This window comes from Porites lutea, chromosome 8 (genome assembly GCF_958299795.1).
Source record: "Porites lutea chromosome 8, jaPorLute2.1, whole genome shotgun sequence".
In the NCBI taxonomy this organism is placed as follows: domain Eukaryota; kingdom Metazoa; phylum Cnidaria; class Anthozoa; order Scleractinia; family Poritidae; genus Porites; species Porites lutea.
This window is the reverse complement of record NC_133208.1, coordinates 25107641-25124050: the sequence shown is the minus strand read 5'-3', so window position 1 is coordinate 25124050 and position 16410 is coordinate 25107641. Positions and strand designations below refer to the sequence as shown.

The following is a 16410-nucleotide window of genomic DNA, read 5'->3' as shown; positions in this document are numbered from 1 at the left end:
TTGTGTTACCTTAGAAAGAGGAAGAGGACGTAGACATAAAAAAGAGGAACGCGTGACCTTCGGTTTGTGTTTTGCATGCATGCATTAAAGTTATTGCGGTCCTAAACTGCAATTGCCTTTACAGGTTAGTTGAGTTTCATTTTAATCAAAATAACAACCAGTGACGGTTTAAGACTGAAAGGATCGGAAAGGTGACGGGGTTCTAAGTCAGGTAAGCGTTTCTGTACCGTAGTGAACCCGCCGACGGCAATATAATTCATGGCAGTCTTCCATATAGACTCCATGATATGTTATCTCTTATACCTTGTATACCACTATATATCTTATGTTTACCCTAATAATACTGTATACCCTGTATACCCCTATTAAGTATATACACACTCAGTGATCTTAGTGCTTTAAGCAATCTGATTGGTTCGTTATCTCGGGCTATTCAAAAATATTCACCTCCGAGCGAGTGGATAATGCGTAATTCGTGATCTTGAAAGCAAAAACAAAATGGCGGGCGTTATAAACTCGCGTTTCGCTCAAGTTTCAGAAGCAGAAATTTTACAAATACAAGACGAGGCTGTGCCTGAGAATACAAAAAAGGCAACTAAGTATGGACTGAAAGTTTCACACTCCAAAGTGTTAAAGCCCTACGAAGCCGGCGAGCTAGTAGATGCAAGGTGCCTTGATCCACAAAAGCTACAACAAACAGCGTGGTTTTTTATAACCCTCTACTTTGGTCGAAGAGGAAGGGAAAACCAGCGACAATTGACAAAATCAAGCCTAAAGCTCTCCAAAACCCCAAATTCCGGCCTGGAATATTTTGAGCTTAATAGAGAAACGCCCGGAGGAGTCTTTTCAACCAAAAATCACCAAGGTGGTCTAGACGGCACTGACGACCTATCTGATGGTAAAATGTTCGAGGGCAAAGGGCTTGCTAACTGTCCAGTAGAAGTAGTGAAGATTTACCTGTCCCATTTAAATCCAAAATGTGAAGCACTCTTTCAGAAGCTTTTAACTGGTGCTAAATTTAAACCGTCTTCTGATGTCATTTGGTATTCAACACTTCCTCTAGGCCATAACACGATCGACAGCATTGTCGCGTTCCCAGTGTCGTGGACGCGTGGCGTTAGTCACTGGAGTTCGCCAGGTCAACCACAATGAAGCACTAGGCGGTCAAAAAGATTCAATGGCGTTTATTAAAGGCCCATGTTCACCCAAACGGCTTTGCGCGCTTGTGTTTTTGTTTTAAAACGATTCTTTTGTCAAATGCAGTGTTTTGATTGGCTTCCACTTTGAGGAGCGTTGCGTGACGATACTAAAAACGACTGCGAGGGAGACTACAATTGCAGCTTTTTTCACGCTTGACCGAAGCTTAGAGAGACAGTATCAAAGAGGCCAGTAAGACTTTTAATTCTTTTCCAAATGGAGGAAGATATATCGCCGACTTCGTTAAATGTTACCGCAGAAAGCACCTCAAAATTTAAACTGGTGGTGAATGCATAGGGATGCCTTGTTGAGTCCGATGAACACAATGAAGGTCATAAATTACGAAACGTCTAAGCACCAGGTGAGGTTTTCCTGAGCCCGATTCGACTGTGAAATGTTTTGATTCCTCAATCTATTATTTTGTGTTAGTTCTGAAGCTTTTAGGTATGTGTTCTTGAAAGAATAAGCGAGAAGTTGTGTTTGCAAAGCGCCGAATCAGCACTGCATATAGTCTGTAATCGCTGTAATCGCTGTATTACACTTTCTTTAGGTTTTGCTAAGGATTGGTTTGCTAATAAGAGTTCTCGCTACTTTAGAGCCGGCTTTAATCGTGATACGCCAGACGATAAGTTTACGTTAAGGATATCACTCGCTTCATAGGTTAAATTAAATAAAGCATTGTTCATGTTAGATTGACTCGCTTGTTTTGCTTTCAACTGATTTCAACGGGACCTTTGTTTACAATTGAACATTCGATGTAGAGGAACTCGGCAAACACGCTGTCTGTAGAATTTACAGCCAAGAGTTTCTTCCCCATCTCTCCAGGGATTAAAAAAGCGGATTCACGGTGACGAATGTACTTCGGCGACCCCCGTCGACGCGGTCTTCCAACCATGCTTCCAACCGTTCGTTTCGATGGAGCCGCCATCGAAAGTGCTGCAGTGAAACAAACACTCACAGAAACAAAAAGGCTCGATACCATTCCAAAATATCCAAAAAGATGTAAAGAAAAATACCAAAAGAACTTGTTGAGACTTTCTTTTAAACCAAATTTAGCAAACTGTAGAAGATTAACAAAGATTGACTTTACACACTAAAGGCAGCGATTTTCAACTACGCGAAATGTTTTTTCTGGAGTACAGGGCGCGCAATGCATCTAGGGTGAACATGGGCCTTTAAAATCATGCTAGTCCGACTATTTACAGCACTTGCGGTGAAAACTAGAAAGAAACGTGCGATTTTTACGTCAGAAGAAACGAAAACTACGATAATGCTCCGTGCACGAAAAAAGAAGGAAAAACAAACTACTAAATTTACAAGCGTGACTTACGTCTGATCTTGACTCCGGGGATTAAAAGAGCTCCAAATCTCGTACAGTTGTAATAACTCCAAAAGTTTTCCAAAAGCTCCTTACACTGTGATGGACTTCTTACAACTGAATAAACGTGCTTAGGAAAGGGATAATCTAATGCATGCCTTCTGACGTAAAGGAAATAAAACTGAATAAAGCTTTGTACGCCTAGCCAAAAAACGGATATACGATGATCATGCAATAAAATAAACAATGCTACAATCACGAAAGAAAAAAACAGTCCTTGAATGTAACTGTAATGTAATGTCATATCTCGCGGATGACGTGACAAGCATGATGAAGAATATGTGCCTCTGAGCTGGTATCGATCCTCCTTTCACAAATCACTGCGTCAGGTCTACCACCGTAAATATTTTGTCTTCTAAAGATATGAAAATCGCCACATCAGAGCAGTCACCGGCCACAAAAGCGATGCAAGTTTGGAAATCAATCCTACAACGATCGTCCAACGTTCGAGCAGTGCAAGGATATGTCTTCGGCGATTACAGATTTCATCAACCTCTGCAGACCTGACGCCATTAACCCGCTAGCAGAAGTGAATCGTTCTCCCGGCCCTTGGAGACAGTATCCAAAGCAATTCCCACAAGCACATCCACAAATGTCCAGGAGAACATTTTTGTTCAAGAAAACACGTCAACTAACGCTGCACATGGAATCATTTCTGGTGGCTCCTTCTCCAACTGCTCGTTCAATTTCCACTTTAAGTAAACTTTAAAAGAGGATTTTGGATGTTTTTTTCAGTCCAGACTATTAATTTAGGCTTTCCGTGAGGCCATTTTGAGCATTTTGTAAACATTTTGTGGAAAAAAAAAGCTCGAGCAGAGATTTACCACGTTTGAACTTTCTGTAAATAACTCTTGCGCATGCACTGTGCATTCATCACGCATGAATCGACATGTCAATAAATTGCCTTTAAATGGTTTTCTTTTTAATATTGTCTAGATCACTTCGTGTGTATATACTAAAACAATTATTCTTTTCAATCTCGGTGAATAGTGGCTTTAAGAATATTTACCTCGCGGCTCGGTAAATATTTTGCCACTATTCACCTCGATTTCAAAGAATAATTGTTAAATATCCTGTGTACCCATTAATTGCCCCGCCGACCGGCACTTACCGTTGCCTTTGCGCCCAGCCTTGTTCTTAGGCCGTTTTTTGGTTGTGTAGGAAAAGGCCTGGGAACGATGTTGTTTCCTCTGCATTTCTGAGTCGTCCCCAGTCGTCCCTTAAATTTATACGCGGCTGCTATTCGGCCGCGGGAGACTGGTAAGGGAACTCAACGAATGAGACAGAGAAAGGAAAGTCGTCGTCTCCCTCCTTTTTCCATCCCAACCCCGCTCCCCTCCCGCGCGCGTATCTCCTGCGCACTTCCATCGTTAATATTTGAAAACGTCCCTACACCAGATTTTACATTCAGCTTTCCCATCATTCCCTAACTAACTATTTAACTGAAGCTTTCAAAAATATGATACAAGCGAACAGAGCTGTTAAGTCTTGAATCTCCAAGAGTTTTCTTGACGTTTATCCCCGATCGAACAGTCACAACATTTATTCTTAACCTATTGTGTCGCTGTGTGAGTCATGCCGTCACAAAATACATTGTTTCGAGATGCGGCCTGACTATAGAATAATCCAAGAAGGCGGCTATTTTGTGTCATCACGTTAATTTTACAACGTAGGATGTCATGCTGACAATTTTACTCTCTTAATGCCTATTTTTACTCAGCTTTTTTGCCCGCATTTTACCTATTTTCGAGTAGAAAAAAATAAAAACAAATATGACGGTGGAGTCCAAGATGGCAGCCATCGTAAGTCATGACAAATCAATCGCCTTATGACGTCATCAAGGCTAGTGAGATATTTCGATTTTCAGATAACTTTCCAACTAACTAACTTTCCAACTTTCACTATCAATGCTTCGATATTCTTGAAATTATGAAGAGGAAGGGGTAATGGTGGGAGGGTGGGAAGAGGGAAAAGAATGGGCGACAATAAAAACAGAATAAGGTTAAAATTTTAGTCGGTCATGTTCTGATGTTGATATGCGAATAATCACTAGAAAGTGAAAGTCACAGATGCAAAATCATTTTTTTTTTCTGTATTTAGATGTGATCGTTTTGCACCATCCGCGAACTATTTCATGATACTCACAAATTTTATGATGCTATTTTTGTAATTACTGACAGCAGCAACATACTGTTTCCATTTGCTCAAAACAGTGGTTGTGATGCAGCTTTATAAAGAAGGTGAGGGAAGCCGTTGTGCATTATTCTTCATATAATAAGGAGGTATACGCGTCTACTGCTCAAAGAATTTCCGAACAGGTAATCCATGCCAAGACTTGTCTTCAGAATCCGTAAAGTTTTTGAATCGTTTCAGTTCAGTATTTCAGAGTGACTCAAAACAATTTTTCTTTCTTGTGCGGTGAGTTGTAATTTGACTTGTTTAATTTTTACAAGCTGTTGCTATGGTAATTGACTTTGAGCAAACAAATTTACCTCGGCTGGGATGGTTGAAGTGTCCAGATTGGCCTAATTTAAATTGGAGTTGATCGAGAGCTTGATGGTGTTTTTTTTTCAGCTTCAGGGTAAATCCTTCTCACCAAGAATGGCAGGACGAACTCGTCACACGAACTTCTGTAACAACATAGAAGCCTATCACAAGAAAAAGGAAGAAGAGCAATTTTATGACTTTACCATCCGGGACAAAGATGACATGGAGGTTAAATCACACAAATTTATTCTTGCTTCTCAATGTGATTACTTCGCAGCTCTATTCCGCTTCCATTCAAATTGCCGTGAAACTAAGTTTGTTAATTTTTCAAATGATGAGATAAAGATTTGCATTGAATATTTGTATACTCAAAAAGTGAACCTCAAGGAAAGGAATGTTGAAAATGTTCTGATGTTTGCCGACTACATCAATCTGACGGATGTGCGTGGCATTTGCATAGATTACATCATCAAGCACATTGATCAGTCGAATTTAGGCCACGTGATTGGGCTTGGTTACAAACTGCAAATAAAAGAGCTAATTGAAGCAGGCGTTAAAAACCTTGGGCCTCAAGATATCAATAGTCTGGATACCTTCTCCAAGGACATGATAAATGACGTTGTCCGTTTGCAGCAAGAGCAAGTCACGATTATGACACAGGTGCAATGGAAATTCAATCTGATAAAGCAGTGGCTGACAGCGCCGAACGATGTAATGGGCTTCGAAGCTCGAGGATCCTCAGTATACGGGAAGAATAATTTACATAATTGGGGGCCCAAATTTGCAATTGATGGCGAAGTTTCGAATAACGACTATTTCTACTTTCACTCTGACCACGAGATGCACCCGTGGCTGGAAGTGAGATTTCCTTCTCCAGTCTTGATTTCGTCCGTGACCATTATCAATCGTAAAAATGGCTGTTGGGCAAGACTAAGGAATGTAGAAGTCAGAGCTGGAATGACGCCTGTGCCTGATGGGTTCACAGCACGTGACAGAGGACACCATAGCAACAAAAAACTTCAGGTTAACAATCAGTGTGGACACTTTGAAGGACCAGCAAGAGGATTTGTTAGCGAGGGACATACCATCGTTTTCGATAGGCCTACACTAGCGCAGTATGTTACTTTACAGATTTTAGATAAAGAATATCTTCAGATAAACGGACTGAAAATTAATGGAGGTGACTTGCTGAATCATAAGGATGAATGTTTTTAAAAAAGAAAGGAAATAATCTAAAGGATAGGAGGACAGCTTTGTATACTTTATACTATTTACTTGTCTATTCTTAGCGGAGCTCTCGCGCGCGAAGCGCGCAGCGGAGCACCATGGGTAACAAAATGTGGTAAACTACCCATCCGAGAAAATTTGGTAATCACGTGACCGTACACCGACCGCCCGCCCGACCGTCCGTCCGCACCACAGGCATACCAATGTTTACTCTCACACTTTCTAGCTACTTTGGGAGCCCAGGAGAAAGCTGATTGCACATCAATGGGCATCAACGTCGTCATCAATTGACAGCTGTCAAAACAGGGTATCCGCTGACCAGTATCACCTGACCGTATCGCGGGCTCAGGTGTCGACCCATCAAGGTCGAGTATTTTTTTGAAGTTATCCGCTGAAAATTTACTCGTTTTGAAATGATCGCAGGCTCACGCTTACTTTTTTTAATTTTAATTCACATCAAATATGTTGTGTTTATGTCAGTATCGCCCAGCACTATAACGATTTTGATTTCAAACTGACCGCAGACGCAAAAATTCAGCCAGTTTTTTTAAAATACAGGCGGGGAAGACCTTTTCTAACCATGGTCATGTGTTGGTCACGCTCCACGTCCAATTTTTATGCTCTGATTGGTTAAAATTTGACAGGTGAGTTCATGCGTAAAATTTATGCAGCATCTTGAAAGTTGTTTACTTTGACAGCTGAAGCTGACAGAGTTTTGAGTCAACTTGTGATGTTTTTAACTGTCTTTTTCCACTGGATGTAAAAAATGAAATACAGCTGCTATCAAGAGTGTTCTCTTATTCATGGCTGGTTTGCTTATTGGGTTTTTGGTTGAGAATGCGTCGCTTGTCAAAGCCGATAATCCGATTTCGGTTGGCATCGTTTTTGTTTTTCACCTTGCTGGATGCGTACGAGAATTATAAAGGCTCAAGCGATCCTTGCCTTTCTTGCTAGCTTTCAGGAGCTGCATCTCAAAATATGGTAAGCCTGAGTAATTATTGTATTTATATCTAATTTCATGAAGTCCAGTGGCACAGTTTATGAAGCTAGTTTATGCACGTTTGTATTAAGATTTGACTGAGACACTGATCTGACCTAGTATGAGGTTTGATATAAGCTTAAGCTTACAGAACTTTAAAAAGCCTTTAGTCGATATTAATTCACCGTAAATAGAACGAAAAAATTTCCGAAGAATATTTAGTTATAATTTTGGCTGTACTTGGCTGTAGAAAGAAAGCTTTGAGCGATTTTCTTGTCGTGAGTTCATCTTTGAAAAAAGGAAACACCGGGAAACCGGCGGCTTAAAACATAACCTTAATCTTTAAGCTTACTAGTGAAGACTTGAGGATTCTTAGAGACACCTAAATACTCATTTGTTTTCGTGAATGAAAATTGTTGTCTCTGTAAATGTTCTACCGAATTATATTTCTTTATTGATTGTCGGTAGTCTCAAAAGTGTAATTTTCATCGCTTTGCCGTTTGTTTTCAGGTGTTCATAAACATCGCTTGTAGGATTACTCAAAATGCCAAGCGTATCAAACGCTTTTTAAGATTACACATGGTTATAAAACCGTTAATAAAAAATAGACTCAATAAATTCTTTATCACGTTGAAGCGTGACTCTTTTAAAATTTCTTGGCAAATTTGGCGCTTGTCAAAAGTTAGAACCGGCTGGCCGTATAGGTGATTTTGGACATTTTTTGAACGTTTTCGCTAATTAAAAGTCCACGCGTGCTTCGATGGTCCTGAGCATTGAATGAATGCAATTTTTCTTGAAAAATTGTGAAATACTGCATTTTGTACGAGGTCTGCATGATAAAAACAGCGCCTCATAGTACTCTTTCTCCTCAGATGTGGTGTTTAAAAAAAAATAAAAGAATGGTTTGCACGCACCCAGATTTATTGGCAAGAATTTGTACGCTTGTCGAACGCAAACAATTCGGCCTGATTTGTTTTCCAAGAATTTGTTTTCCACGCCTTATCTACTGTGATCAAGAGCCATTATTGCTCTTAAATGTGACCGAAGACTATTTTTTTGGTGTACAAATAAGGCTATATTAACTCGATACAAGATTTTTTTCACTCCAAAATAACTTGGCTTTTCCCTCAAAGGTCACATGTATGTCTTTCAAACGTTTGAGGCTAGAACGCGAGCAAATCAGGCAGATATTACTGGACTTGGAGCGATTGACCTCTGACACGAGTTTCAAATTAGAAAATATGTTTTTAAAGCGAGCGGAACGAGATTTTCGGGTCGCGAGGCGGCCCAGCTAGCGATAAAATCGCGATAAGTCTTCGAACCGCGAGCCAAATTTTTATATAAGACGAAAGACTTCTTCGAAAGTGTAAAATATTACTTGAGAATATAAACAACAAATCTCTGTCGGCGGTGCGGTCCGGTAGGAAATCTTGTCGAGTCAATTTGACAGTTCTATTTTACTTTGAAGAAAAAACAGATGACGCTCGCGCGTGCGCATAATCGGGACACTGTCCCTTTAAGTTAACTGATTTGAGGAATACAAAATTATTGTTTGATTTAAGTTAATATATAGATTTAGCCAGGGCTAAAAGCGAAGCTCCCATTAATAAATTTATATTTTAAATCAAACAATAAACTTGTAATCCACAAATCAGTTAGCTTAAGGGCACATTCATGTGACTTTTGAGGGAAAGGATAAGTTATTTTAGAGTGAAACATCTTACATCGAGTTGATAGCCTAAATATACGTACACCCAAAAAATAGCAAACATCTTCTATCACATTCAAGAGCCATAATGTCTCTTGATCACAGTAGATTAGGCCTCGAAAACAAATTCTTGGAAAACAAATCAGGCCGCATTTTTTTGCGTTCGACAGGTTTACTTTACAAATTCTTGCCAACAAATCTGAGGGTGTGTAAACCAAATTTTTATACTTTTTATACATCACATCTGAGGTGAAACAGTACTTTTTATCATACAGACCTCGGACAGAATACGGCATTTCACAATTTTTCAATGTTCAGGAAGATCAATCGTGGGTTTTTAGCGAAACCGTTCAAAAAATTTCCAAAATCACTCATACGGCCAGCCGGTTCTCATTTTTAGTGCGAGCTGTCAGTGTGGTCGAGTGTTTGAATGAACTTTAATGGAGATACGCTTCAACATAATAACGAATTTATTATCATTATTTTTTGTTATTTAATGGTTCCAGTTATAACGATGTGTAATCTTATAAAGCGTTTGATACGCGCGACATTTCTAAGTACTCCTGCAAGCGATGTTCATGAACGATGAAAACAAACACCACAGACAAGCGATTAAAATTGCAAGAGAGACTACTAACAATCAATAAGAGAAATATAATTCGGTAAAACATTTACAGAGACAACAATTTTCATTCACGAAGACAAGTATTAAAGTGTCTCTAAAAATCCTGAGTGTTTAAGCTTAAAGCTTAAGCTTATGTTTATTTTGTTTTACTTTCAGCCTTCCTCCCGGTGTTTGTTTTTTTTCAAAGATGAACTCCTCGAAACAAGAAAATCACTCAAAGTTTTCTTTCCACAGCCAAATTTATAACTAAATATTCTTCGGAACGTTTTTTTTTTTCTATTTGCCGTGAGAAAATATATCTGAAGGCCATTTAAAGTTCTGTAAGCTTATATCAAACCTGATACTAGATCAGATCATTGACTCAAATCTCAACAAACGTGCAAAAACTTGCCGCATAAACTGTGCTCGACTTCATGAAATTAGATATAACAAAAACAAACATCAAATACAATAATTATTCCGGCTTACCATTCGAGATTCAGTTCCTGAAAGATATCAAGGAAGACCATAGTTGCTTGAGACTTTTAAACCCTCTTACGCATTGAGCAAAGTGAAAGACGAAACCGATGCCATCCGAAATCGGATTACCCAATTTTGACAAGCGACGCAGTTCTCAACCAAAAACCCAATAAACAAACCAGCCATGGATAACAGAAGACTCTTGATAGCAGCTGTATTTCATTTTGTACATCCAGCGGAAAAAGATTTAGACAGTTAAAAACATCACAAGTTGACACAAAACTCTGTCAGCTTTTGCTGTCAAAGTAAACAACTTTCAAGATGCTGCATAAATTTTCCGCATGAACTCACCTGTCAACATTTTGACCAATCAGAGTACAAAAATTGGACGTAGAGCGTGACCAACGCGTGACCATGGTAAGAAAAGGTCTTCCCCGCCTTTATTTTTAAAAAAGTGGCTGAATTTTCGCGTCCGAGGTCAGTTTGAAATCAAAATCTTGACAGTGCGGGGCCATAGTGACATAAACACAACATATTTCATATGAATCATTGGAAAAAATAGACTTGAGCCTGCGATCATTTGAAACTGGTAATTTGTCAGCGGATAACTTCAAAAAAGTACTGGACCTCGATGGGTCGACACTTGAGCCCACGGTACGGTCAGGTGATACTGGTCAGCGGATATCCTGTTTTGACAGCTGTCAATTGATCACAATATTGATGTGCAATTAGTTTTCTATTGGGCTCCCAAACTAGCTAGAAAGTGTGAGAGTAAACATTGGTTTCCCTGTGGTGCGGACGGACGGTCGGGCGTACGGTCACGTGATTACCAAATTTTCTCGGATGGGTAGATTACCACATTTCCTTAGCTATGGGGCTCCGTCCACGCGCGCGCTTCGCGCGCGGGTGGAGCTCCGCTATAAATTTATTAATGGGAGCTTCGCTTTTAGCTGTGGCTAAATCTATATATTATCTTTAATATTGCATTCTGGTATGGAGTTCGACATACCCTACACACCTTAGGCGCCTGGTCTTATCGCAAAACTGCATTGTTATAGTTATCAGCAAGAAGGGCTTTGAAGCTCACACTGATCCACTATTTAAGAATCTTATGATCCTTAAGTTAGAAGACATCTATTCTTTGCATCTCGGGAAATTTAAGTTTTCTTTCAAAAATACTTTAATTCCTTCCAGCTTTTCCAGATCCATTTTACGTATTAATCAAGTTCATGGTTATAACACGCGTAGTTCAAATAGATTTTATATTCATTTCGTTTCTGCCGTACCAGCACGAGAAAGTTTTCTGTTTTCTATTAAGGTGTTGTCTTCTTTAGCAAGCTGATTGCTTTCATTTTGTGATGCCCCCCTCCTTATATTCGTTCCAATCCAGAGTTATAAAACTTTTTCTTTCTTGTTAATAAATTCTTAACTTAAATTAGTCTTTGTTTAGTTTTTCGTTACTACATGTATTTTTAATGCATAATACTCCGCGAATTTCATTTTACTTATTTCTTTGTGACTGGGGAGTCGAGGCTTCATAAGCCTTTTGGTTTCTTCTGGGCTCCCTTGTTAATAAATTCTTAACTTAAATTAGTCTTTGTTTAGTTTTTCGTTACTACATGTATTTTTAATGCATAATACTCCGCGAATTTCATTTTACTTATTTCTTTGTGACTGGGGAGTCGAGGCTTCATAAGCCTTTTGGTTTCTTCTGGGCTCCCTTGCCAACTTACAATTCTTATATGTATTCTTACTTACTTTGGCTAAATAAAATTGAACTGAACCGAACTGAAGGAGTACAGACTCACAGGGGTTCAAAATCATTGTCAGGAACAAAGATTTCCGGTTAATTGGTCGTTAAAGTACAGACACGTGACTTACGTCACAGAAAAGATTTTCTTTCTTTAATTTGTTTTATCCAGTTTCGAGCTCTATCTATTTAACGTCTATTTTTGTTACTAAGTTTACGTTTTTAGGTACTTAACACAATATAATTAGTGCAAGCGTAGCTTAATTGGTCGTTAAAGTACAGACACGGTGCTTACGTCACAGAAAAGTTTTTCTTGCTTTAATTTTTTTGGTCCAGTTTCCAGCTCTGCATGACTATAGTGATTAGGGTTAAGCACTGACAATACTAATTAGGGTTAAGAACTGAAATTACTGATTAACGTTAAGCACTGACTCAAAACGGTTTGCTTCCTGATAGGCTTAGGCTTGCTTTAAGATACCTTCAAATCAAACCTATTCTCAGCAGTGAATCCTCAGGGTCGTAGTGTGCTATGGGTGGTGGACCGCATATGTTACGATTCGCGTTCGATTCTTACTCACGATACTGGGAAATTGTTTTTCCTTAAAAACTGAAGAGACTTTAACACTTTCATGAACATTTGCTGAGCAGAAATTTTGACAGACTTACTAGAAACATGAACCATTGGGAAGCAATAAAGAATACTATACTGTGTAAGCTTCATACGGCGTCCAAGAGGGTTTAGGCCGATGGAGTCTCTGGCTAACATGTCCAACAGTGCATTCTCAGAAATTCAGGGCATTCCGTTGGGTCTCAGTGGAGAAACAAGACCACGAAAGCTTTCAAGCACGGCTTCCGGACTGCCCCTCGGTTTTTGAGGATGAGATTTTTCACAGATTAAGCAACCGAAAGTCTCGGAAAAGAGATTGCTTTTTGGCTTGTGACAGTGCCTTCGTCCTAGTAGTTGGAGGAAAAAATTCCACCAAAAAATTCCCTTCCATTTTTCAGGACACATTGGGCCAGTTATTTAAACGGAGTTTAGCCAGTGTTTGAGAAAACCGCGTTCTAAGCGATTTTCAGTTGGCGAACGTTTTTATGTTAACACCGTGTTTCGTGACAGTTTCAAGAAAGGAAATGGCGTAGGCTAGAAAAGAATTTGTCTTCTTAAAATGACCCACTAAGGAAGAGATCTTGAGTTCCAAAGACTTCGTAAGCCGTGGTCTAAGTTAGAGTTCATCATAATAACCAACCCATTTTGTTTACATCTACTTCATCAGCATGCTAACTCACGTAGAAAACGTATTGTCGTTAATAAGAATTGACTTCAGAAGTTGTCTGATCTCTTGCGTCTTTTCAGTTAAAGATCAAACGAGACATCAAAATGTGGTCAAACAGTATGTGGGTCTATGTGACACACTCCCCTACCGCGCCCACACGCCACGAGTTTGTTCTTTTTGAAGTCGTCTGAAGGCAAGCACAAGCGTTTCTTGAGATCGACCGACGGTAACTGGATGTGTACCTTTTTGCTTTCTTGCCCAGCGATTTTGCTCATGTTTTTAGACAAATCGTCAAAAGTGTAGAGACACTTAGCAGTGCAAATTTGTGCGCGTTAGGGTATGGGGAAAAGGCCTCATCTAGCCCCACTGGGATTGATGTGCGTCGAAAAAATGCCTGATGTAGGTGCTGGTAGCCGATTTTCGGCCATTTTCCCTTTTGTCTGACCCACTTGAGTTGAGAATAGACTTGAATTTTCGCGCTTGCGACTGAAAAGGTCTCAGATGTATGTCGTCGCATTCTGGGTGATTGGTTGACGTGCGTCGCTGAAATACGCGTTTGCTTTAGCTCTCAAAATACGTCAAAAAATGTGATTTTGTTAAACGTCATTGCACCATCGGCCAGGAAGAGACTGGCACGGAAATTCGATGAAGAGGAAAGAGAGAAGAAATATTCATTCCCCATCTTCCTCCGTGGATATATCCTATGCGCTTACGTCGTTAATATTTAATAAAAGAGAGAAACAAGCGAGCGACTGACGCCAACTGGATGTGTACCTTTTTGCTTTCTTGTCCAGCCGTTTTGCCCATGTTTTCAGACAAATCGTCATAAGGTTAGGAAGTAACTTAGCAGTACAAATTTGTTCGCGTTAAGGCACAGGAAAAAGGCCCGTCACCTAGCCCCTCTGGGTTGACGTGCGTCTCTAACACGCCTGATGTAGGTTCTGCTAACCTATTTTTGGCTGTTTTACCTTTTGTTTGACCGGCTAAAAGGTCCCGGATGTATCGTCTAATTCTGGGAGATGGGTTGACGTGTGTCGCTCCAAGACGCGTTTTCCCTAGCTCTCATAATGCGCGGAAAAATGTTATCTTGTCAAAAAGTCATTGCGCTATCGACCTGTGGGAGACTGGCACGGAAATTCGATGAAGGAGAAAGAGAGAGGAAATATTTATTTCCCATCTTTCCCCGTGCGTATATCCTATGCGCTTCCTCCGTTAATATTTAATAAAAGAGAGAGACAAGCCAGGGGACTGGGAAGTAATCAGTACCTCCACCAGATTTCACATTCAGCGTTCCCATAAGTTCCGCTACTAACTCTTTTAACTGAGGCATTCAGAAACACGAGCAAAGGGAGCTGTTAAGTCTTGAATCTCCAAGAGTTTGCTTGACGTTTATTCTCCGGCCGAACAGTCACAACATTTGTTCTGAGGTTGTTTTGAGTCCATGTTGTTGTTGTGCGCGCGGTCATGCCCTCACAAAAAATGGCGGTTATTTTGAGTCATCGCGTTAATTTTGCGCCGTATGACTTTCGTCTGGGTTGTCGTTTGTCATTAAATGGAAATATGGGCAAGGATGTACAAAATGACCACTTAATTTAACAAAGTTCTCATTTTTTCGCAAAATGTTGAGCTTGTTTCCCTTGAAAACGCTTTGCCCTGGAGTAAATTTTGCTGACAAACGGTATTACCTGTTTATATTCTTAAACACTTCTAACTTTTTTATTAAACTTACAAAGCAGTTAGTAAATCAACAGCGCACTGGTACTTATATGTTGTATGCTTCCAGTGAAACATAAGTGTTAACCCTAGCTTTGAATTCAGTTTTGGAAGCAAGGACCAACGTTACAAAATAGAAGGACCGGATCCTAATAGAGGATCTAATCAGCTATAAATTGAAATATCTGAACAACGGGAAAAGGCAAGGCTGATTTAAAAGTTGCAATACTTTGCTTAGCTTTTCAAATTTTTCTCATTTGATCGCGGTGGAGGCTTGCCCACGGTGCTCCCCTCCCCATCATTCATACTCGGTCGCGAATCGACCGCGGGAGATTGGCAAGGGAACTCGACAAAAGATCATTGTCTAATTTATTACAGTAAAAACCCGTGACTAAGAACCTGGTTTTTAAGAACCTGTTAGGCTAAAATTTGCGAGTTACGCCCCCTTTATACAAGAATCTGTTTAGCTTAAAACAGGAGCCCTGCCTAAAATATGAAACAGGTTCTTATTTTCTAAATTTTATAAAAAAATAATTCTTTTCAGTTGGGCAAATAAGATAAGTCAACATTCAGGATCCTCTTTGAAGACAAAGGAGACTTACCACACCAACTGCAATGTAATGGTCTGCAGATTTTATAGAAGAAATTAAGGTACATACAACTACATGCTCTTAGCTTCAATGTATCTTTTTCTTCAGAAAATAAGAACCTATTTAAGAACCTAAATAGCCCAAAGTTGTGCTAATTACTATTTATGTAAGAACCTGTTTAGGCTAACTTGGGAAAATGCAGGTTCTTAGTCGCGGGGTTTTACTGTAAGCCATTGTCTGATCGTCTCCCCACTTCTTCCGTCCCAGCTCTCCCGCGCGTATCTCCTGCGCGCTTCTCTCGTTAATATTTAAACTCTCTCACGGGGAGCTGGGGAGAGACTAGCGAGATGACTGGGGACGGATCCCGGAGGATCAGTACTAGTTCCTCTACAAGATTAAACATCCAGCGTTCCATCCCATCGTTCCTCCTCTTAACAAAAGAGAATGAGTTGATTCGGTTCTTACTTTTAATTATTTCACTGCGGCGGAGAGGAACACTAACGACAAGTCCTGCCAGAATCAGGTTAAAATTGTAGCTGGTCATGTTTTGTTGTTAACAGAGACCTTTTCATGGAAATCCGCAAACCGCAAACCGCGAAATGTCACGTGACCACGGCCTTGCGGTCACGTTTGCAGTTTGAAGTTCACGTTTGAACCCCAGCAAGGGCTTTTTGCGGTAGGTTATATACGGCAAGGTTTTATGCCACTAAAAATAGTACAGCCTGCGTTTAAGGGTACGAACTACCTTTTATATCCGTTTGCGATGTGTTTGTTGGACTTTTGATCTCGAGTCAATGAATTATTCCTGTTGTTTGGGCGAAAAAAGTGATGCACTTCGGCTTGATGGAAAACGACATCATAGCGGCACTAAACAATAAAAGCGTAGTTCAAATCGATTTTATATTTCTTTCTGCCGTACTAACGTAAGAAAGTTTTCTGTTCCAATTCAGAGTTATTTTTTTTTATCTTGTTACTGAAGTGAATCTCATATCTTAACTCAGTTCCTATTTTTAAGTTATCACT

General features: G+C 39.8%; 2 protein-coding genes and 1 pseudogene across 2 annotated transcripts in view; 2 read left to right on the top strand and 1 right to left on the bottom strand.

Moving 5' to 3' along the window:
* LOC140945410 (uncharacterized) overlaps nt 1-16410 on the bottom strand; it is a 122289-nt pseudogene that overhangs the window by 14718 nt on the left and 91161 nt on the right.
* Nucleotides 1-16410, top strand: part of LOC140946783 (uncharacterized) — a 130396-nt gene that overhangs the window by 56643 nt on the left and 57343 nt on the right. The gene's annotated exons all lie outside the window — the stretch shown is intronic.
* LOC140946782 (uncharacterized) lies at nt 4836-6344 on the top strand. Its single transcript, XM_073395892.1, has 2 exons — nt 4836-4993; nt 5150-6344. Exon 2 carries the CDS (start codon nt 5177-5179, stop codon nt 6275-6277), a length of 1101 nt encoding a protein of 366 aa, XP_073251993.1. The 5' UTR covers nt 4836-4993; nt 5150-5176; the 3' UTR covers nt 6278-6344.